Below are 24,246 nucleotides of genomic sequence, written 5' to 3'. Positions count from 1 at the left end.
CTGCCATTTTGGTAACCTGCTCAAAAACTTCAACCAATTTTGTGAGACACGATTTCACTCGCACAAAGCCATGCTGACTATCCCTAATCAGTCCTTGCCTGTCCAAATGCTTGCAAGTCTTGTCTTTCTGAAGCACCTTCAAAAACCTATCTACCACTGATGTCAGGCTCACAGGACTGTAGTTCCCAGGCTTCTCCTTACAGACATTCTTAAATAAGGTAACAGTGCAGGAGCAGAAAGAGTAGCCATTGCAAGTGATCTTCTGTCTGTGGTTGTATAAGTAAGAATTGAACCAGCTGAGAAGTCCCGCCCAGCCTGGAGGATTGGTGAAGTTTTGAAAGAAGATGGTATGGTTGACTTGCAGAAACATTGCAAAAGTAGATCAGAAAAAATGTCCTTAGTGACATTATTGAAAGCATTCAACATGTTGTGGCAAAGATCATTCAGACTTGGGAAACAACACATTCAAGGACTTTTGTGGGGAAAGGGAGATTGGTAGCTGGGAGGTAGGGACAAAGATTTTGTTACAGAGAGGGTTGATAACATATTTAAAGGGGGGAGAGAGAAGAGGGAAAGACATCTTCACAGAGAAAGCTGTTGAAATGGGGGCCAGGAGGGGAAATTGGGTGATTTGCAGTTTCACAGAATTTGGATTGAGGAAACAGGAGGTTGGTTTCATCGGAAAGATGAGCTCACAGAGGTCTTGGAGAGGTAGAAGTAAATCTAGACAAAAGATATGAGTTCAGGGTCGGGCACACAGGGGACCTCTTTATTCACTTCTGAACGAGATGGCTAGCCAGTGTTTGTTGCCTATCCCTGGTTGCCTTTGAAAATGTGATGATGAGCTGCGTTCAGGGTACTTTAGGTAGATCCACACTGCCGTTGAGGAGTCCTACATCACCTTTCTCATTCCCTCCTCTGCTTAAAGCATTGACCCCTGTTTTATATTTAGTTTCATAGCTTTCCTCTGGTAATTTCATCTTTTGGCGGGGAGTGGGAGCAACACAACCAAGACTGATTTAAGTCTTCAACCAGCAAAAACCCACAGGGTCCCTAGATAGGTATTCAGAACAGAACCTGTTCTTTCCAGTGCTCAAACACTCTTTACTGCTGCTCAGCTGAAATTTGCTAAAGCAGGACAGAACAGGATCGAACCTGAGACTTTCTTGATCTGTATGGCTTGCTGGATGTTTACACAATTTGTTTGAAATACTTTTTAAACTGTGGACAAGTTATGTTGCGATCATACAGGATAAGCAAAACAGATCCACTATGTCTCAGATTCAACAGATTTAAGTACAAACCACATTTTAAAGCTAATAACTCTCCTAGTTACTGCTAATATGCCACCAAACTTGCTTCAGGGTAAGAGTACTGTGCGTCACATCTTACTGCTAAGACTTGAATGCATTAATTGAAGCTGACACCTGAATGCAGTAATAAGAAAGCTCTGCATTAGTAGAAGTGCTTTTTTTTGAATGAAGTATTAAACCAAAGCTCTGTTAGCATGTACAGCATGACAGTCAAAGAAAGAAGAGAAAAGACTCTCATTTCAACACTACTTTTCATGATCCTATTACTTACAAAAATACTTTAGAGTTGATAAAGTGCTTCTGAACTCATGTCACTGGCGTAATGAATCACAGTGCGCAGCAAAGTCTCCTAAATGGTACTGAGGTAAATTAGTAGATAATCTGCTTTAGTGGTGTTGACTGGGATGTAAATATTGTCAAGACCTTTCCGAGAATACCTTGCTTATCTCGGAATAGTGCTGTGATTTTTAACACCTCCCGGTAAAGACAGACAGGACCTTGATTAAATACTTTATGTGAAAAAGATACATAAGATGAAATTTTGTTGACCAAAGCGTTTGCCCAAGTTTTAATGCTGTGCAAGTCGTTCCATTTTGAGTGAGTTAAAGTCATGTCCCTTGACTGTGTTTCTCCCCCTACAGTTGTTGCCTTCCTGCTGAGTATTTCCAGTGTTTCGTTTATAGTCAAGATTTCCAGTGTCTGTATAAGTTTGTTTTTGTGTTATAAATGTACATGACCCTTATAAAAATGAATTTAATTCAAAATCTCTGCTCATTTATGAAAATTGGCTGTCACACCATATTATGGCTATCCTCATAGACAAAATTACATAAAATCATATTCTCAGGTTATTGCTTCATTTGTGGCAAGTTGTTGCGAAGCCTTTTATGCAACTTCCTTGACTATCATTTGACTTATCATGACCCGCAAGATTTTAATTGAATTGCTTACTATAAATAAGCTGAGGCCCAATCTGTACTCTGTAGAAGAGAACAGAAAATAAGAGGATTCAGTCATATGCCTCTGGTGTAAGAAGTTTGGATGCTTGCCCAAAATGGCAGATAAAAATATCATTCTTGTATTTGTGCCCAGGCTGTAGCTAACCAAATATGTGACAGAAACCTGCAGGAAATGAGAAGTCCGAAAGCACAAAACTGCTGGTAACTATAGATGTTGCTTTGCTTATTAAAACAGCTGACACCAATAGTCGCCAGTGGTTCTGTTGACTTTGAATGCAATCACCTTTGTCAGTCCTAAAATATCCCCTTCAATCACTGAATGATGACAGGTACCTTGGGTATATTTTGGTAGCATGTACTAAATGAGAAGTGAACTAGGTTCGATAGTCTGCAATGCTTTCTTCACTTTTTATGTGTGTGGATTACAGTTTGATATTTTGAGGCGTTGGCTCTGAATATTGTAATATTAACAATATCAACAATAATACCATACAATTTATACAGCAGCGTATACATAATGTGCCCTCATTGTAATGATGTCTGATTTGTTGCCATTGCACTTTCTTAAATCCCATTTCCACTTCATGTAAGCAACATTTTTTTTGTAGAAAAAAGGAAAGTTAAAAGTTTAGGTCGACTTTATTGTGTGCAATATTGAAATGTTATGTGATGCATGGTGTTTGATAGTAGTTAAGTTTTTGAGACACATTTTCCAAATTAACAGTGCGTCTGAAGTTAAGAAAAACACAAAAGAACTGCAGATCTGGAAATCAGAAGCAAAAACTGACATTGCTGGAAAATCTTAGCAGGTCTGGCTATATCTGGAAAGAGAAATCAGAGTTCATGTTTCTGGTCCAGTGACTGTTCTTCAGAACCGTGTGTGAGAGTTTGAAGTAATTGCTGCAAATACAAATGCCTTTATTCCAAAATTATCAGTTCTGAAGATGGGTCATTGGATTTGAAACATTAGCTCTGCTTGCTGTCCACATGTAGTGCCAGACCTGTTGAGTTTCTATAGCAGTTTCTTTCCAGTGCTCGCGGTTCTTTATTGTAAGCTTTAATTCCAATTTGTTGTAGTGGATGTTGGACTGTAAGAAAAGTAAACAGATTTCAGGTAGTAATTGGAGGGATTGAGAGTGGAGAAGGAAGAGGGGCACTGGACCATGCAGAAATGAAGACGTTTACAACAAATTCCAATGTGGTACAGTTCCTCCAAGCTTTTTATAGTTAATATATTGTGACATTGTACTGCTATGCAGGCCAAAGCTTTTGGCTATCTGATACTATTTGTTATGTCTTGTGATCTATGTTTGGAAGAGTAATTTCACATTTTTCTTTCAGCTGAGGGTGGGCAGTGGTCTTCATGGTACCTGCCACAGTTTGTTTTTCTGTAGCTGAGGTCTTCCAAACATTTGCTGCCAATGTTTCACTTGCAGCAAGTCATGTTCCCTGTGCTCACTGACTGACGTAGGCATTTGGTCAAGGAAGAGTCTTCATTTTAAGGTTCTCATCCTTGATTTCAATTCCACCCTTCATCTTGTCCTTTCCAATCTCAATTGCCAACCCTACAATCCTCATATCTGTGCTGCTCTAATTTGTGCCCCTCACGTGTTGCCAGTCATAATTACTTCATTGGTGGCTGTGCCTTCAGTTGTTTAGACCACAGGCTGTGAAATTTCTTCCCTTTTTATCTCCTACATTCTGCCTTCTTTGATTCCTTCAAAGTTACTTTTGAGCATCTGACCTAATACCTCAAGTGGATTTGTGTCATACTTTGTAATTCTCCTTTTAAATGCCTTATAATATTAAATTACATTAAAGATACTGTGAAAAATTTTTGTTGTCCTTTCCTAGTGTACATTTTGTGTTAGGATTCCACCAATCTTTCCACTGAGGGCACAGAGAAATCTGTTCTTTCAACTGAGGCCAAAATAAGGGACATGGAGGCAGCTTTTACTTGCTGGCAACTTGGGGCAGGAGTGTGATGGTTTCTATCTGAAACCCAGAATTGCAGGTTTGTTGTTGGCTTTTTAAACTAGTTACAATATTTGCATCTGATACCTAATTTCCTGACCAATTAGTTTGAGCAGACATGAATGTCATGTGCCTGAGTTAAAGGTACAATGCAAAAGTGGCATTTGCTGGGTCCTCATAGCAAAAGAATAAATTAATTGCTAGGAATCTTTTCATTCCAAGTTTGTGCCTTGATTTAGAGCTGCTTCCATAGATGTGACATTTGGATCTGGCTCCAATACTCTCATCGGCAGAAATTGTAAAGAAGTTGGTTGGATTTTTTGTTGTGACTCGTACGCCAAAAGTAAACAAGAGCAGATAGTATTGACAGAAGTACAAAGTCTGCAATAAAGGAGGCAACACTCCGTGCTCTGCTCAGCAGCACACGGATACTACATTTTGGAACCTGTGATGAAGATGATCCTTTCAGAGTAGCCCAAAACCATGCAATGTACTCATAGGCTTTTGAACTACACTGTGCCTCAAGTCATTGGAGGTATTCATCTCAAACATCAGTGATGTGACATTGCAGGCATTTGTGAGGATGTCGTCTTCATCCATGGAAAGAATAATTAACTTGAAGCCTCAAATGCATCAATTTTCGTGAATGCTTGCTAGATTTGAATGGATTGCCATCTATGACTGTAACAGTACCAGGATTGATCAAAAGTATAGCCATGGTCCTTCAACAGTGATGCAGTGATCATGGTCTGCTGTTCGTCAGTTCATTTGCTGCCAAGGATGTGTAGGTAGAGCTGCCTTGGTGGGATTTGAATCCATGACATTAACCTGGACCTCTAAATTACTAGACCATTGACATTACAAGTACACCACCATCATCACATGATACTTTAAATTGTGCATGAAGATGATCTTTTTCCAGTAAACTGTGTAGTGGGCATTGATTCTGATGTGCTATATCTCCCGCTCCTATTGATTGGCATGTCTCTTAACGTGTAGGCTATTTCTGTTCCCACCACTGATAAGGTTCGACTGGTCATCTTGGCCACTCTTGGGGTCCAAGGTATGAGTAAGACTTTAACCAAGTTGATTGTGTTTGCAATCTCAGGCATACAAATCTGCAAAATAACCTGGAAAAGAGATGTAAAAGCATCCTTACATCATTTCAAAGTAGTGTCAAAAATGCAGTATACCAAATTACCTCTTAATGAGCTCCCCCTCCCAACACACACAACGTAATGAGCAGTACTCCACTATCCACCTTCAATCACTGCCTCTGTCTATTTCAGAGACCCCACCCCCTCCCCCACCTCCACTTCTGAAGAAGCGTCTATACCCAAAATGTCAGCTTTCCTGCTCTGATGCTGCCTGGCCTGCTGTGTTCATCCAGCTCCATACCTTGTGAACTTAATGAGCAATTATTCCTACTTAGATGCAGGCTTTAAAAAGTCATTCCTACCATAATCCAAGTCACAAGACTTTGGTTTTGGTTTCATTGAAAACAACCATTTCATCTTCGTATTTGAGTGACATGTCCAAGTCTCTGAAGGTTTACTCTTGTCAGAAAATTTCAGAGGAGTCTCAATGCAATTACTGCCTTCTAACTTTAACTTTCTTTTTATGCGTAATTGAATCTCTCTGGATTCGATGTAATGGAATTGCCTGCATGTGACTTCACCAGTTGGGTTAGGATATTCCCTGATGTTGGATGGCATATTCCATACTTGGAAGTGAGTGGCGAGATGCAAAATGCTAAGTGCATCAGTACGCAGTGTTCACCTGACCCTGTTGCATTCGGTCAGAAGCCTCTGGTAAATGTCCAGAAATGTTCTGCAGCATGCAATTTTTTGAAAGTTGGTTGGTTTCTAACTAGAGAAGCACCAGTAGATAAGTGTATATTATCCACACTACAGTTAATTTTATGTCAGTTGTAGCTCATCTGCACAACACAGACTGAACATAAACATTTACTTCATATTTTCCTTCCTTCCTACCTTCAGTTCATTCTGAAAATAAGCTCAGATGAAGAGATAATTTCACTTCATTAACATGTCAAATCATTCTGAATAATTGTTTTCAATGAGTTCACTGTTAATCTAAAATAAGTTGGCTTCCTTTGACCCACGTTTAGACTCCCATGACATTGAACACCTGCGTCAAATCTCCTGTCAACCTCAAGCTCAAAACAGTCAATTTTCTGCTGTGTAACTTCAGACTACTACTGTTGTGGTTGTGGCTTAAAAGTTTATAGATTTTCATTGTTGTCCAACAATTTGTCCTCCAATAATTAGGAATCCTGAGGCACCAACCTGGAGGGTGGAAATTACTTAGTGGAGTGCAGCCTGAGTTGTTCCCCTCAGAAAATCTGCATTCCTTCTCCCACTTCTGCTATTCTGCCTGAGCCTTTGGTGTTGTCTGCCACACAACCAGCCCAGACCTCTGCCACCCATGACAAGATGGGTATGTCATAATCTGTCTTCCTGTGCCCAGAACAACCCAAGTATCTCTTCAAAGATATCTGTATTTTCCTCCATCATAAGTCAGCAGTTCTCCACCAGCCACACTATGACCACAAGGATGCATTAAGCACCAAGAGGATGCACAGCATTGATTCGGGTGAAATTGCATTTGTAAATTTGATTTGGAATGGTTATTTAGTAACTTGCCTTTCCATTTTGTTTAAGCAAACACTGATTGTCAGTGCCATTTGAAAGACGTGGTAAGGAAATATTATTGATTGGTGAATTAGTGTAATGCTAGAAAACATGATTTTCAGTTTTCAACAGTTTGGGCTATAAAGGGCTATCATGGTTGCCACTTCTCTTCATTAACCTCCAGCATCATCATCTCAACACCTACACCTCAGCTACTTGCTGCATAGCAGATTGCAGTCTTATCTGATCGTAATGGTAACGTTATGCAGATTGCAGCAGACCAACAGAAGTGTTGATGAACTTTGTCTGCTAATCACTGCAAGGCTCTTCCAGAGTGGTTGAGGCAGGATGTTAGTGGATAAATTCTGTGATTGCAATGGGTTTGAACATCAAGCAAGATAGCTGGAATCTCTCGTTAGGGTTGGTCACCGAAGTACCACTTATCAACTCAAGCCCAATGTGGTCCGGGTCCTGTTGCATGCAGGTACAGCTCCTTTCAGTGTCTAAGGAATCCCAAATGTGAATGATGAACATTGTACAACCAGCAGTGATCATCTCTGCTTCTGTTCGATGATAGAGGGTAGAAAACTTCATCCCAGCACTCCCAACAGTTTGCTCTATCACACTTCCATTGTATGCATGTTGGCCAAAACTCAGATGTGCAATCTGTGCACTTATCAGCTGTGTTCACCAGATAGCCCTTATCACCTTTGGTTTACCCTGGTGACTCGGATGCAGTTGCCTCAGAAGGGAACGCGACTGTGTCAGCGCGCTGTATATTATCCGGTGTCATTGTCTAACCATGGTAAGTTGTTGGTTGATTTTACTTTAGCTATTTCTTCAATCAGAATTGTCTGGCATTTTTAAAAAAAGCTGTAGAATGATTTTGGGGAGATTTGTGGTAGCAAATTGTCCTCCTCCTACTAGAATGGATTTGGAGGCCAAATCGTCTCAACTCCAAGGGATCACTACAGAAGTAGCAAGCTGGGTTCAACCATCTTCAGTTGCTTCATCAATGAACTACCCTCTATCATCGAACAGAAGCAGAGATGATCACTGCTGGTTGTACAATGTTCATCATTCACATTTGGGATTCCTTAGACACTGAAAGGAGCTGTACCTGCATGCAACAGGACCCGGACCACATTGGGCTTGAGTTGATAAGTGGTACTTCGGTGACCAACCCTAACGAGAGATTCCAGCTATCTTGCTTGATGTTCAAACCCATTGCAATCACAGAATTTATCCACTAACATCCTGTGCTTACCACTGATCAGAGACCTAATTGGACCAACCATACACTGATGTCAGAGCCTTGGTTTACGTCCCATCTGCTCCAGAGGCATGTCGTAACCTCTTGACAGGCTGATTAAAAATAGCTAGAGAGATTGTGCTAGAAGTGCAGGTGGTATTTAAATCCTCTCCTGATTATCAAAAGCCTCCACAATCTGAAGAGTGTGATAAAGACAAGTTACCTGAGAAGGGAACAAGATAGAAGATGGAGTATAATGTAGAGAAGTATGATGTTGTTCACTTTGCAAGAATAGAAAAGCAGGAATTTTTTAAACAGTGTGTATCTTTTGGTTTATGTTCTAATTACTTTAATGTGGAACCTGTCAATGCAAGTGATACAAGCAATTAGAAAGGCACGTTGGTCTTTATTGCTAAGGATTTGCAGAATAGGAATAAGGGTGCCTTGCTGAAATTGTCCAATGTTTTTGTTGGGATCACATCTGGAATGCTATGTACAGGTTTGGTATCCAAAATCACAAATTTCTACAATTGCATTGGAGTTGGTACAGCTAAGGTTCATTAAATTTGTTCCTGAGATGAGTGGGTTTTTCTATGACAAGAGGCTGAATTAATTGGATGAGGGGCTCATCAGTGAGGACTAAGATGGGAAGAAATTACTTCACTCAAGAGTGACACATTGGAATTTTCTACCTCCAGAAGGGATGTTTGCTGCATTGTTGAACCTGCTTAAGACTGGGGTCAGTAGGTTTTTTGGTCCGTCACAAAGTCAGGGTATAAGGAGTGGGCAGGAAAGTGGAGTGGAATCCCAGGATCAGCTATGATTTTATTGAATGGTGGACCACGAATGGGGAGATGATGATCTAGTGGTATTATTGCTAGACTGTTAATCCAGAAACCTAGGTAATGTTGAGGGGAAATGGGCTCAAATCCCAGTATAGCAAATGGTGGAGTTTGAATTCATAAAAATCTGCAAATACAAGTCTAATGATGACATGAAACTGTTGTTGATTGTCCGAAAAATCCATTAGGATCGCTAAAGCCCTTTAATGAAACTGCCACCCTGATTACACCAATGTGGTTGATTCTTGACTGCCCTTTGAGACAACCTTTGTAAGCCACTTCATTGTAACAACTGATAGAAGAGAAAAAGGAATGAAAATAGACGGACCACCACTCATTGATCTATGCACTGGAAAATGACAATGGCAAAAGTAGCTAAGCCATTCACCATCCTGACTTGAAAATAGATCACCATTCCTTCAGTGTCACTGGGTTAAAATCCTGGATTTCCCTCTGTAATGGCATTGTGGGTCTACCTCCAGCATGTGGACTGAAGCAGTTTGGGAAGGCACCACTTTGACATGTGCAACTAGGCGTGAAACTAGTATCGTCTACAATTTGCATGCAACAACTTGCTAAGGCTCCTTCAAAAGACCGTTACCTTACGTCTATCAGCTAAATGGACAGGGGAAAGATCCCCTGCTGCAAGGCCATCTTTTGCACCTTGTCTCACTGCCTTCAGCACCCAAAACACTTCTCGCAGCCTATTACTTTTTGTGCATCCTCTTTCATTCTCTAAGTCATGTTTTATTCCAAGGAGAAAATTTGCTCTTTGACTAATATTTGGGAGTAAATAGTTTATCCAAAAGTCAGCAAACATCATTTCAGTATCTGCGCTGTCAACCTCAGCATCTTCACAACTATATAAAGCTTTAAACAGTTGTAAACCCAAAGCCACAAGCAGAAGAAACCAGCCAGCAGCTAATTACAAGTGGTTGATGTCTTTTAAAAAGTTCTGGTGGGGATTCCTACTTATGCAGAATGTGCTTTTTCAACAAAATATCTTTATTTTGTCTATCCCACCAATATTTTAACTTTTGGCCAGCTTCATATCTAAATATGGAGGCCCTCAATGAAGATGAAATTTCTTGGTGAGGTTGTTGATGTTTTTCCTTGGCCTCTTTCATTTTGTTGGCAAGGGATTGGCATACTGTGTTGCAGGTTCTTTGTTTTTTTTGAGGACATGTTTCTTTAGAGTGATTTGTCTCTGCATAACTTGGGGAATTACCAGATACTGCATTTTGGGAGCCTTGGATCTAGACTTTTCTCTCCAGTTTAGCTGAGTAAAATGAAGAGACGACATTAGCTGGAATGATGTTCTCCAAAATCGTTCCACTGCATCAAATCAGTATTGCGTATTGATTAAGATTATGATCTGCGTGCTCAGCATGTTGCCCATGGTCATTCATTATGCTTATACGAGCATGCAATTTGCCCTGATAGTGTGCATATATCATTTGGGAGCTCTTGAGGCACATGTAGCATAAAAAAAACAAATGTAAACATTCCTAATTTTTGGTCCTTGGTTTCTGAAATCCAACTGATCATTTCAAAATAAAAGGTTCTGTCATAGTTTTGTTTTGATTATATTTATTTTGACATTTTTATCCCAGTTATATAACATTTTAAAGAGCTTGACTTAAAAGTGTGGTGACTTATTATTATTATCATGCCTACTATTTCACAGAAAAGAATTTAATTAAAATTTACTCACCAGAATAATAGAAGGTAGATTAAAGTAACATTAACCTGTTTGCGGGGGGGGGGGGGGAGTATTTTATTCAAATTAAAAGTAATGCAATATTTAGATATTCATTTTCAAACCAAAACTAAATAATCCGAACATTTGTTTTTATTAACATTTTGTACAGAGAATGAGATCCAAAGTAAATACTGCCTCCGGGAAACTAATCATACAAGCATTGTGGACATACCACATGAGGTAATGTAGCAAAGTTAGCTCTGCTACCACCTGGAGGAAGTGCATGACCAGATATGTGTTTCAGTATCATTCTCTGCTCATTTGCAGTATGTCATCAGTTTTGCATGGAAAGAGATATTACACACTGATGAAAGCTACATGTGAATAATTTTAATAAGGTGAAGATCTGTACATCAACATTCAAATTAACTAGTTACAATCTTGTTTTCAGGTCTGATGTGGTGGTCCTGTGCTTTTCAATTGCTAACCCCAATTCACTTAACCATGTGAGAACAATGTGGTTTCCTGAAATCAAGCATTTCTGCCCACGAACACCTGTTGTCTTAGTTGGCTGTCAGTTGGATTTGCGTTACGCTGATCTTGAGGCTGTGAATCGTGCACGTCGTCCCTTAGCAAGGTAATATATGGTTGTTGTGCTGTAAAGATCTTGATAAAAGGAACATGCATCTCTGTAAAAATGCGCGTAACATAATTCTAATCCTAATGGAAAGTTTTGGTGCAGGTTGTTGTGCAACAAGTGAGTTGCCTTTCTAATGGCAGAAAATTAAGATGCAGATTTAGTATGTAAAGTAGACATAACAAGCCACTGGCCTCTGCAGATGATATATAAGTTGGTAAATAACAGAGAATGACACTGATCACAGCAATGCACAGGAAGCCAGCTTGGCAGTGTCTCCATCTAAATGCTGATTTGTTAACTGCCAAGATTTATTCTAGGCACCAAATCCCCAGCAATCAGCTAATGAAACAGATAAAAAGACAGGTGCGTTGCAAAGAAGGCTCGTGGAAAAACGGAAGATTATAGGAAGCAAAACAATTGATAACAAATGGCCAAGTCAAAATAAAAATCAAGTTTAATAACGAGACTTATTTTGAAAGGCTTGGCTCGGGGATAAAAGTACCCTGTGCAGAATTGAAGGTTTCCCAATAATTGCATCCTTTAGAACAGGAACTATTTGCCTGCTGTTTCTGATTGTGGTAAGCTTTTCATTTTATGTTTGATCATTTCTGCCTCAGTTATTTCACGTTGCCAGTTACCAACAGATCTTGCATAACATGTGAACCTTAATAAGGTAGTGCTAATGTAGTTTGCAAATGTCTGTTAATTACTTAACTAGATTTTGGAGTGTTCTTCTTTTCACTTTTCTTTGTGTTAAATTATAAAAAAAAGTACAGTAGTTTTTATTTCACATTTCTGAATATGAATCATCCATGTCTTCATCTTTGAGCCAAAAAAGCACCAATCCTTTGTGGTGCTGTTCTCTGCCCAACGTGCAAATATTGGTGAAGCTAAGAGAAGCTTCAAACAAAATGTGAGTAGTACGGTCCTTGGAAAAAGACTCTATCTGAACAGGATTCTTTCAAGGGCCATGTCAGATGAATGGGCGTTGTTTGTCACAGGCCACAGATGAAGTCTCTGTGTGTAACTTTCCCTTCAACCTTGCAAAAATCACTTAACAGGAGATTTATGAGCCCCATAAGTCACAAGAGTGACATTTTGGATTATTCTGCACCATGTCTTCAACCAAGTGCATTATGGTACAAAAATATATGGAACTGGGGCAAAAAAAGTTGTGATCCAACAAGCCATTCCCATATTGTATTCTCTTAAGACAGTACCTCTATTCGGGTACATACACCTTAAAACTTACCAGCATCTTCATAAGTTTAATTAATACTGCATCGTCTGAAGTTTACACTTCAGGCTGTTACACAAAGGTTAGTATAAGCCATGGATGTCCTTGTAACTCATCCTTTACTGATCAAAAACATTCAGGTGCCACTCTAATGATTGCAGATTTTGTCTCTGTTACCTTAATGAGTAGTCTTCTTTCCAGTAATTGATCATGGTTTGCATGAAATATTTCTAACTGCAATCTTGTGCTTGTCTTTCACCTGTTAGTAACAAGGTCCCTTTGTTCTGCATTGAGGTTTAGCTATAATGGTGCTCCATATTTTTCTTATTCTATTTTATTAAATATTTCATAGTTCCATAAGTTCCTTTCTCATCTGACTCCTCTCAGTGTTGGAAAATCCAAACTTTTCAAGGACTCAGAAGCAGCCAATGTCTCCAACATCTCCAGAGTTTCCTTTAAGCTTAACTTATGCCTTGGTTAAAAGTGAATGCGAAACATTTTTTCTATACCATGGGATATGTGTGCTACTTATGAAGCCAGCATTTGTTATCCGTGCCTAATTGCCCAACTGAGTGGCTCCCTGGATAATAAAGTGTGAAGCTGGATGAACACAGCAGGCCAAGCAGCATCTCAGGAGCACAAAAGCTGACGTGTCGGGCCTGGACCCTTCTTCAGAAGGACCATTTCAAGGGCAGTTAAGTGTCAGCTGCATTGTTATGGTTTGGAGTCACATGTAGGTCAAACTGGGTGATTGTATAGACTGGAAAATTTGGCTTGTCTACCAGAAATGAGGTTATGTATGATGCACAATTTTCTCATCTATGCCTAAATTTCTAACGTGCACTCTTGGAAGGTAAGGTTCCGGGTTGGGTGTGAAATTGGACATTTCCCTGTTAAGTTTTGAGTCCACAGTCACAAGATTTTTTTCAAGCTCTTGCTATTTACATCATACTGTAACTGAATAGCGTGCTTCCTACTCTTGTATAATATAGCAAAAATGGTAACAAATGTACAGACTTGAACATCTGAACAAAAGACTGATTAATATTTTAAGTGCAGACTCCTCAGAATTAAAAACTAGAAAACAGGCAAGAGCTGTCATCATTTGAGCAACTTAGAGAAGAGGAGAACAACAGAGGAGGAGTTAATGGATTTAATGACTTTCAAAGACAGTTCATAATGAGCTTACAAAATTAACACTGTTGGATGATAGACAAAGATTATTTCAGTCATCCAGAGACACAAACCAACTAACCAGAAAAGTTATGGAGAGTATTATGGTGAAGGAAAAAGCATATGAGGAGGCAAAGTCAGTGATTGCCCTGTAAATTGGAATAAATTCAGAATCTAACAAAGGAGGACTAAAAACATATCAAAGAGAGAGAAAATAAACTAAAAGGGCAAACTAACAATGAATATAAAAACTGACAATAACAGCTTTTTAATTTCTCTCTTACTTTGTAAAAATAACATTAACATTGGCCATAGAAAATGAATCTGGGGCGATAATTGTAGGGAACAAGGAAATGGCAGAGGAGTTAAATGGATACTTTAAATCAATCTTTTCAACTGTAGATACTCTGAGTATTTTGTTAATAGTAAAGAATGCAGGGAAGGAATTAAATACCATCACTAGAGCAGTAGTATTAGACAAACTAACGGGGCTAAAGGCCGATAAGTCTCCTGATCTTGATAGCTTGCATCCTAGTATCCTGAAGGTAGTAACAAAGGAGATAGTGATTGCACTAGTTGTAACTTTACAAAAATTCTTGCATTTTGGAGAAGTGCCAGGGGATTGGTAAACTGCGAATGTGACACTTCTGTTCAAAAGGAAGGGAGGCAACAAACTTTAGGTCAATTAAAACTGGCATGTATTGTTGAAAAAAATGTCAGAATCCATTATCCAGGAAGTAATAGCAGCACATTTGGAAAATCATAATCTAATCAAGGAGAGTCAACATGGCTTTATGAAAAGGAAATCATTTTAGACAAATTTATTAGAATAAATTGTGATTTAGGGATGGGAGAAATTAGTAGGAAAGTAGGTGCAAAGTAAGAAGGAGGAAGATGAACTGTTTTCTACTAAATAGGAAAAATATGGAGAGATCAAAGTTATGAAGATCATTAGAAATAGAAGGGGTTTTATCACTATTAGTCACTACTTTTGTGCTTGTCTTTCACCTGTTAGTGATAGCTTGGTGATAAATGGAAGCAAACATACAGACTTGAGAACATCTGAACAAAAGACTGATTAATATTTTAAGTGCAGAGTCCTCAGAATTAAAAGCTAGAAAAATGGTGATAAAACCCCTTCTATTTCTAATGATCTTCATAACTTTGATCTCTCCATATTTTTCCTATTTAGTAGAAAACAGTTCATCTTCCTCCTTCTTACTTTGCACCCACTTTCCTACTAATTTCTCCCATCCCTAAATCACTAACAACACTGCAATGTACTTGAGTTCCTAGTCTAGTACCTCCCTTACAGATTTCTGTGATCTGTCAACCCTACTGTGCTCAAGTATAATTTGAACAGTGTATTTAAGGGCTGCTTCCCCAATTGGCTGTGGCAGTAGAACCAATTAGATAAGCTGGAGAAAAATAAAAATGGATCAGACCGGAATTCTGTTTCAGAATAGTGCAAAGTCTTTTTCTTATTGTTCTGAAATGTGCTGAAGACGTTGAATACCTAGTTAAATGCTTGGCCAGCCCATTTTATTGGTATTCAAGAAAAGCTTGGGTTAACTTTCTAGGTGAATGAGTGCCATTAGTAATATTGCACATTATTTTTCCTGCATTAAGAACTTTATTTTTGTCATTTGCGAACTTTGAAATTTCCGCCTGCATAACAAGATTTAGATCATCAATATACGCCAGGAAAAGCAAGGATCCCAATACTGCTCCCTGGATGTGCCACTACAAAACCTTCCTGCAGCCCAAACGCATCCATTGACCATTACTTTATTTCTAATCATCAGCCAATTTTGTATCCGTGTTGGTACTGACCCTTTTATTCCATGACCTATAACTTTCCTTTCCATTCTTGTGTGCCACTGTATCAAAAAGTTTCTGAAAGTTCATATACGCTGCATCAACAGTGATACCCTCATTGAACTTTCTGTTACCTCTTTCAAAAAAAGACTCCTACAAGTTAGTTAAACATGATCTCCACTTTAGAAATCCATGCAGACTCTTGCTGAGCAACTCATCTTTTTTTTGTAACTATTAATTCTATCCTGAATAATTGTTTCTAGAAGCTTCCCCATCACTGAAGTTAGACTGACTTTCTTTACTGCTACTATCTTGATGTATCTCAAAACTGCTAGATTCTGGAAAATGTGTAGACGTCAATTATATATGTTTTAAGAAGATGGTATGCTTGTTTTGAATCAGGTGGCAAGTGATATTACATTTTGAATTTTTTTTAGTCTGTGTGAACTAGGGATAGGAGGTTTATAAGTATCCCCCACTTTGTTTACATTGTTACAGTGCAGCCATTACCTACATTTTAGAGAATACATGAGCAAGTACAAAGAGAGAGAAATGAATTCAGGAAAGTATTAACTTTATGCTTGGGAGGCCCCTGGCTATCAATTTCAAAATTTGGAAGGCAGCTATTTGGTGAAAGCTGGGATAGCAACAATTTCACTCCTGTGTACTCTCAATCCTACCTATTAAATGGATATACAATATAGGTACCATGAAATTTGTAACAGCCAAGAGAAACAAATACCCCAGCCAATGTGCCACATTTAATGAAGTATACAATAGATGAGTCACTTCTGGATGTGAGTTTGCTCGCTGAGCTGGAAGGTTCGTTTTCAGATGTTTCATCACCATTCTAGGTAACATTATCAGTGAGCCTCCAACGAAGCGCTGGTGTTATGTCCCGCTTTCCATTTATCTGGTTAGGTTTCTTTGGGTTGGTGATGTCATTTCCTGTTCTTTTTCTCAGGGGATGGTAGATTGGCTCCAAATCAATGTGTTTGTTGATGGAGTTCCGGTTGGAATGCCATGCTTCTAGGAATTCTCGTGCATGTCTCTGTTTGGCTTGTCCTAGGATGGATGTGTTGTCCCAATCAAAGTGGTGTCCTTCCTTATCTGTATGTAAGGATACGAGTGATAGTGGGTCATGTCATTTTGTGGCTAGTTGATGTTCATGTATCCTGGTGGCTAGCTTTCTGCCAGTTTGTCCAATGTAGTGTTATAAAATAGAAAGCGGGACATAACACCAGCGCTTCGTCGGAGGCTCACTGATGATGTTACCTAGAATGGTGATGAAACATCTGAAAATGAACCTTCCAGCTCAGCGAGCAAACTCCCATCCAGAACCTCAACCTGAGCTACAAATCTTCTCAAAACTTGCTATGAGTCATTTCTGACTGGGGCATGTTTGGATCTTTTAGTGTACAAGATTTAGTGTACAATTATTTGTGCCATCAACAAAATGTGACGAGCCAACAGGACATTCATCAGTGAAAGAGTTGATCAGTTGCTTGACCAACTTAGTTCCTTAGCAATCAAATTTTCCTATTACACGTGATTGTTCACATTGGACAAACTGCGCTCATTCTGGACATGATAATCATGAGTCCAGAAAACCCAACATCCAGATTCTGTATCCGTGCTTGCCAAATTCATCACTGCTATCTGCATTCTGCAGATATCAAATACAGCAAACAGTCATTGCAGCACTCTGCACTTAACAGGGGCTGCAGCCAGCAGCATATTCATCTTGAGCCAATAATGAGCTTCCAAGCAGTTGCAATCTTGCTTCACGTTCTCCACTATGGTAATTTTCTACATCTCTTGTATCCCAAATAATCTGCACAAAATGTGGACAATGATGTCTTCCCCACCATTGACTAATTTATACAGTCAAATACAGCAATGCACAACTTTGACTCCATTGTACAATATTCAGGAAACGGGAACACTCCAAATAAAACCAGTATTTCAGAAAATTGTCTTCTACATCTTGTCACCTCATTTTTTTGAAAGAACCTTTCCTCCATGTTCTTGTACAGTAATCATAAGCTCACACATTGTCCTCCTACATCAATAGTGGAAGGGATGGTAGTTTTTTCTGACTACCTATACACAAGTTAAGAGGTGTGAGACTATTTATTCCAGGTAGTCTAAAATGGGATTTTGCATGAGAAGTCTGCTGCCGGTAAGGGGTGAGTAAAATGAATGAACCAGCTGCAGGCCTATGATAAGCCTATAGGTTCCATGAGACAGCATGTATGTAGCTGTAAAATCACATTGATATAGTGGTCAACTTCTCACTCATTTTGAAAATGTGTGCTGGGAATCTGTTGAGAAGAATTACAGATTTCAGTTTTCAAACGCAAAAGGAATGAACTTGCTTTGGAATGGAACACTCAGCATTCTTAATGCTACATGTGCCATGCTTGCCTTTAATTGTAAGAACTTCTAGATGGCCATGGTTCTTTGCTTTCACGCATCAGTAGGTTGTTGGATATGATGTCTAGGAGTATCGTGAGCAAGAAAGCCCAGAGACCACAGATTATTAATTCATGCAAAAATGGCAAATCTTCATTATCAGCAGGTTATTTTTCAGTAAAAGCAATCCCATGAACCAAATGTTAGGATTGTCATTGATAGGCCTCTTCGTTCTACGATGACAACAACAGCTTAAATTTGGGCCTTCTAATATTGTTAAATGTTCCAAGGCACTTCACAGGGCTGTTTTCAAACAAAACTTATCACTGAGCCATGTAAAAGCACAGGAGAAGAGTTGACTGAAAACCATCAGGGTAGATTTTAAGAATCATCCTCCGACACTTCCGCCATCTACAATCCGACCCCATCACCCAAGACATTTTCCATCTGCCTTGTCTGCCTTCCGGAGAGACCACTGTCTCCGTGACTCCCTTGTTCGCTCCACACTCCCCTCCAACCCCACCACTCCCGGCACCTTCCCCTACAACCGCAGGAAGTGCTACACCTCCTCCCTCCCTCCCCCCCCCCCCCCCCATCCCAGGCCCTAAGATGACTTTCCATATTAAGTAGAGGTTCACCTGCACATCTGCCAAAGTGGTATACTGCATCCATTGTACCCGTTGTGGCTACCTCTACATTGGGGAAACCAAGCGGGGGCTTGGGGACTGCTTTGCAGAACACCTCCGCTCGGTTCGCAATAAACAACTGCACCTCCCTGTTGCGAACCATTTTAACTCCCCCTCCCATTCTGTAGACGACATGTCCATCATGGGCCTCCTACAGTGCCACAATGATGCCACCCGAAGGTTGCAGGAACAGCAACTCATATTCGGCTTGGGAACCCTGCAGCCCAATGGTATCAATGTGGACTCCACCAGCTTCAAAATCTCCCCTTCTCCCACCACATCCCAAAACCAGCCCAGCTCATCCCCACCCCCCACTGCATCCCAAAACCAGCCCAGCCTGTCTCCGCCTCCCTAACTTGTTCTTCCTCTCACCCATCCCTTCCTCCCACCTCAAGCCACACCTCCATTTCCTACCTACTAACCTCATCCCACCTCCTTGACATGTCCGTCTTCCCTGGACTGACCTATCCCCTTCCTACCTCCCCACCAATACTCTCCTCTCCACCTATCTTCTTTTCTCTCCATCTTTGGTCCGCCTCCCCCCCCTCCCTATTTATTCCAGAACCCTCTCCCCATCCCCGTCTCTGATGAAGGGTCTAGGCCCGAAACGTCAGCTTTTGTGCTCCTGAGATGCTGCTTGGCCTGCTGTGTTCATCCAGCTTCACACTTTGTTATCTCGGATTCTACAGCATCTGCAGTTCCCATTATCTCTGATACCCTTTGCTCATCCAGTACTTGATGTTCGATAAACAGCATGAAAAATGAAGAGTTGACAGAAGTTTGAGTGATGTTAGCAAGGGGTTGTATGTGTATAAGAAATTATGTCCTTTGTCCATAAGTTCTTTGGCAGTCTTCCTGTAGTGCCTGCTTCTCAGGTTCCAAAATCCTTTATGTTCCTAAAATTATCAGTTTCTTGAGCCCAGTTCTTTGTCCACTTTCCTTCCTTCCTTCCCATCATTAGCAGCAAAACCTTTTAGCCACATTTGTCTTACTCCCTCAGATTCCTTCTCTAAACTGCTTCGTCTGCCTCAATTTTTTAAAAGATCTTCTCAAACCTAATAATTAAGATTTTCAGCCCACGTTCCTAATTTCTCTCTGGGTTGATGCCCAAATTTTTACTTTTCCTGCTATGAAGCACCTTGGGACATACCTTGTATTAAGTGTCAGATTTCACTGTGGTGTTGGTCTCCTATGTCTGGGTCAGAAGATTGTTGGATTAGGTCACGAGAGAGGAAACTGGAAGAATGGAGGAGGCAATTTGATTGGACTGGTTGAATGGACCAGAATCAGATATGTGGGATGGTTAAGAGGGGTTAAGGAGGCATATCACCAAGGGAATTGTGGAAATGTTCAAGGCCAGGTAAACCTGGTCTTCAGTGGTGGCAGCTGTAGCCCTTTTGTATATGAGTTAAAGGTTATTGATTTAGATCCCACTCCAGAGATTGGAACACATGGTCTTGAATACCGTATTGTCAGAACTGCTGTTCTTTATATAATATTAGACTGACACTTCCACCGTCCACTTCGATAAATATGTTTTAAAAATGTGTGGGCATGATTTTCACTACTGCCAGAAATCTGGTGAAAATCTGCTGATTGTGGAATTAAGTAGTGGAAGGGGGTGTGCATGTTGGAAGATTCTCTTTGGTGTACATCAGCTTTCTCTTTGAAGTTTAAAGAAGCTGATTTTTGAAGATGAATTTGAAACTTTTAATTGTTGAGCAGTGAAGGTTTTCAACACATTCTATTAATAGAAATGCATATGAGCAAATTCACTTGACCTTCCGGTGGCTTGATTGCCTTTGTCAGCTGACCATAATAGAAGTTATTTTTGGCCTTTATTCGGTCTCTGAATAAAATATCCCTGCATTCTTTGAGAGACTCCTAAGCCAGTTATCGATTTATAAACCAAATTACTTAATCCTAGCCGCCTAACATCCTGCCTGCTCTCACGTAACAACTGGTCTGTGCAAATCTGGCTTTTATCTAGGTTGTTAACATGCATTGGTGGCTCTTCGGTCACAATGTCAGAAGAATTTGCTTAAAGTTACAAATAACAGCCAATTTTTCATCTGAATTTCTCTACCCATTTGAAGCCAGAAAATACAGTTATCGGGGTTAATTTATAACTTTTTTCAGATCGAACCAAGAAATGGAAATTACAAAATTGAAACTTCTGTCTAAAGTCTGATTATTTTTGGTCCTGCTACAATTTTGCAAAGGATCTTGAATTAGGCATCCAGTTCTCCAGACAGAAATAGGAATGAGCCTCACCAATATGCTTACATTGAGGGTCCTTTGGTGTAGTTAGGACACCAATACAATTTTGATCAATTTTAACAATACGTGGTGCTTATACTGTACAAGCTCACCATCTTGCACTGAACAGAATAGAGCCAAAGCAATCTCCTTTAATAGGATTGTTAGAATTTGCTCAACGAGGGCCAAAAAATGTATTTATGGTGAATTTTATTAGGAAACGAGGAAGTTAAGAGTGTCACTCAAATTTTCAGTGTGACTTGAACATAAGCTTCAACTTTGCTAAGTAAGCTTTGTAGTAGGTAGTAAGGCAAGTTTGCTGATGGAATTACCTGAACTTAACGGCTAACTTGTTTGAGACCAGTTACATGATGTATCGTAAGATGCATGAATCTTGCAAGCTGTTTGAAAGAAGCTCTTTGGAAAACCATGTATTTTTATACTGTAGTTAATTATGTTAGGTAGTCTGAAATTTACTGAGACTCCACATGTCCTTTTTTTGTTGCATCAGGATAATACATTTGGATCCTCCACAAGTCCAGTGGTAACATTTCTCATTCTGTATTAAGTGCATCTTCACTGACAAATTGATTTAATACTTCATGTTACCTGTAAATTACTATATTTAATTTCATTTGTTATACTAACTTCTATTGAATTATCTAATTTCTCAGGTTTTGCGATATTAACTACTTAAAGGTACATTTTTCACCTTTGATTAGAAGAATATTCAGCGCATGTGTACTGTATGGTATTTCAAAGTGTTGTATTTCAGGAAGCATAAATACATTCTTTCCAATTGAGAGAAAGAACCCTTTAAATACAGGGTTGTGAGGCTGTGATTTTTGACAATATTTTTAACCTGTGGATATATGTATATGTTTTAAAGATTTTGGTTATGCAGTCCATACAGCTTCATGTGATTTTTACAGTTTTTAATTGAAATATGTTGCTACCTATCATAATGCCTTTCTTGATTTGGAATGAGCCTCTGTCCCCATTTGTGTAAAGTGGCCTTTCCTTGTTTTACTTACAGATTATGCTTAGTCTCCCGTGTTTGGAAAAACACTCTAAAATATTTTCTGAAAACTTGCTGGAATTGTTTGTTGCACACATACTTTTACAATGTTGCAATTTGCTCTCCACCTAAATATTAACATATTTAATCAAAATAGACTCATTACTTGTCACTAGCTTAAATTTACACAAATCTAGTTTGTGAAGTGTGCTCTTTCTGTTATATATAATATGACTATTATTTGGTGTAGCAATATGTCGCTCAACAATAGAGAATAAACTGAGAAAATGCACAACATGCTGTGTTGCAGAAGTTGTACTGTACTTAAGAGAAAATGAATACTTTTCCATTCTATCCAGAGAAGAGTTTTTTTTTTATTTGTTGTACGTGGTTGAGGAAATGATATGTGGAAGATAAATACCAATACTACTATTTTGGGTTGAATGGCAGAACCTTCCCAACCAAGCCATATATCTCTCAGAAGATTATTAACTCATCTGTCAAGTGCAATGAGGATTTTCAATTATTGCAATATATTTGGCTTCCATTTAAGTTGGTATCACTATTAACAGTAAGCATGAGCTTTTATGAAAGAAAGAAAACCTTGCAATTTATATACCACCTTATCAGAAATTTCTTCAGTGCTTTAAAAACAGGAAGCTGTTAGCAAATATACAGTTGAAATAATTTCCTTATGTTGTGTTTTACACCCTAGACCAATAAAACCCAATGACATTTTACCTCCTGAAAAAGGCCGAGAAGTAGCCAAAGAACTTGGGATTCCCTATTATGAAACGAGTGTGTTTGATCAGTTTGGCATCAAGGATGTATTTGATAATGCCGTCAGAGGTGCACTGATTTCTAGGCGACATCTTCAGTTTTGGAAATCTCATTTAAAGAAGGTGCAGAAGCCTTTACTGCAGGCACCATTCCTACCACCTAAACCGCCACCTCCAGTAATGAAAGTTCCGGATAATCCAGTGAGTGCTTTTAAACCGAGCCATCTGCTCGACAATCCACTGTGTGCTGATGTTATGTTTGTACTCCAGAACCAGGTTAAAATCTATGCTCACAAGGTGTACCTGGCTACCTCATCATCAAAATTTTATGACTTGTTTTTGTTGGATCTACCTGCTGAATCTTGGAAACATAATAAGAAAAATGAGAAACCAGTAAAACTCGGCCAAGACCATTTGATGAGGACTTTAAGCCTCGACACTGATGACGACAGTAGTGAGATCAGTGTTGGTTCAACACCATCCATTCTGAGGACATCTAAGAGTGATAGCACTTTGAAAATGAATATGCACGAGGATGAATCTTTAGAAGAGAAGGGAACACTGTCTGGGAGGTCGCTGTCTTTGTGGAGCAAAGCCTTTAACCATATTCATGAAGAAGACCTGGAGAACCCTGTAACAAAGAGGATGGGTCTCATGACAGTCGTTAAGATGGACCATTCAATCCAGCCGGGGCCTTTTGAAGCTGTATTATGTTTTCTGTACACAGGAGAGCTGGATGAAAACGAGAAAGATCTAATGAGAATTGCACAAATAGCAGAGCTTTTGGAAGTTTTTGATTTGCGTATGATGGTTGAAAATATTCAAAATAAAGAAGCCTTTATGAATCAGGAGATCACAAAAGCATTTCATGTCAGGAAAGCAAACCGAATAAAGGAATGCTTAGCAAAGGGAACATTTTCTGGTAAGGTTTTCAAATTTCTAACCTTCTGCATATTCCCTTGGAACACTTTTTTAAACAAAAACATGGTCTATCCCTGTTAAGTTTAAAATTACTGAATTCAAACCTGTATTTACAAGGGCAGGTAATGTTTGATGGTTAATGTAGTTATTTTCAATAAGTAATTCTGCTCATATTAGACTAACAGGCAGCAAAAAGAAGCTTTATTCTGGGGAAAAACATCTTGGAAAAATCTAAAGCAATTTGAAGTTTAGCCAGCTATGTTCATGTTTTAAGAAACATCATTCTTCACTGTCTATTGATTCAATCTGACCCGATAACAAAATTTGTGAAACTTTTATTTGTTTTTTTTGATATTTTGTTTTTCACTCTAGCCTTTCATACTTCTGCACTTTTAATGAAACATATTGGTGACTGTGCCTTCACCTGCCTAGATCCTAAGCTCTAGAATTCTGTCCTTGTATTCCTCATCTGCTATGCTACTTTACTTCCCTCCTTTAAGATGGCCCTTACACCTATTTCATTGACCTATCCTTTGGCTATCTGTGTTCCATATGTTCCTGTAAAATGTCTTGGGCAGTTTGGTTATATTAAAAGCCAATCTAA

At 39.2% G+C, this 24,246-nt stretch overlaps 1 protein-coding gene across 5 annotated transcripts in view; it reads left to right on the top strand.

Moving 5' to 3' along the window:
• rhobtb1 (Rho related BTB domain containing 1) overlaps window positions 1-24,246 on the top strand; it is a 74,295-nt gene that overhangs the window by 32,012 nt on the left and 18,037 nt on the right. For all 5 annotated transcript variants that reach the window (XM_048551403.2, XM_048551405.2, XM_048551406.2 and 2 more), the window contains 2 exons: window positions 11,148-11,333; window positions 22,658-23,643. In XM_048551403.2, the coding sequence (XP_048407360.1) occupies window positions 11,148-11,333; window positions 22,658-23,643 (1,172 nt within the window). The remainder of the gene's footprint in view (window positions 1-11,147; window positions 11,334-22,657; window positions 23,644-24,246) is intronic.

The sequence above is a fragment of the Stegostoma tigrinum genome, chromosome 20 (genome assembly GCF_030684315.1).
Source record: "Stegostoma tigrinum isolate sSteTig4 chromosome 20, sSteTig4.hap1, whole genome shotgun sequence".
NCBI classification, from domain to species: Eukaryota; Metazoa; Chordata; class Chondrichthyes; order Orectolobiformes; family Stegostomatidae; genus Stegostoma; species Stegostoma tigrinum.
Note: the sequence above shows the minus strand (reverse complement) of the source record. Positions and strands in the feature narration are given on the sequence as shown.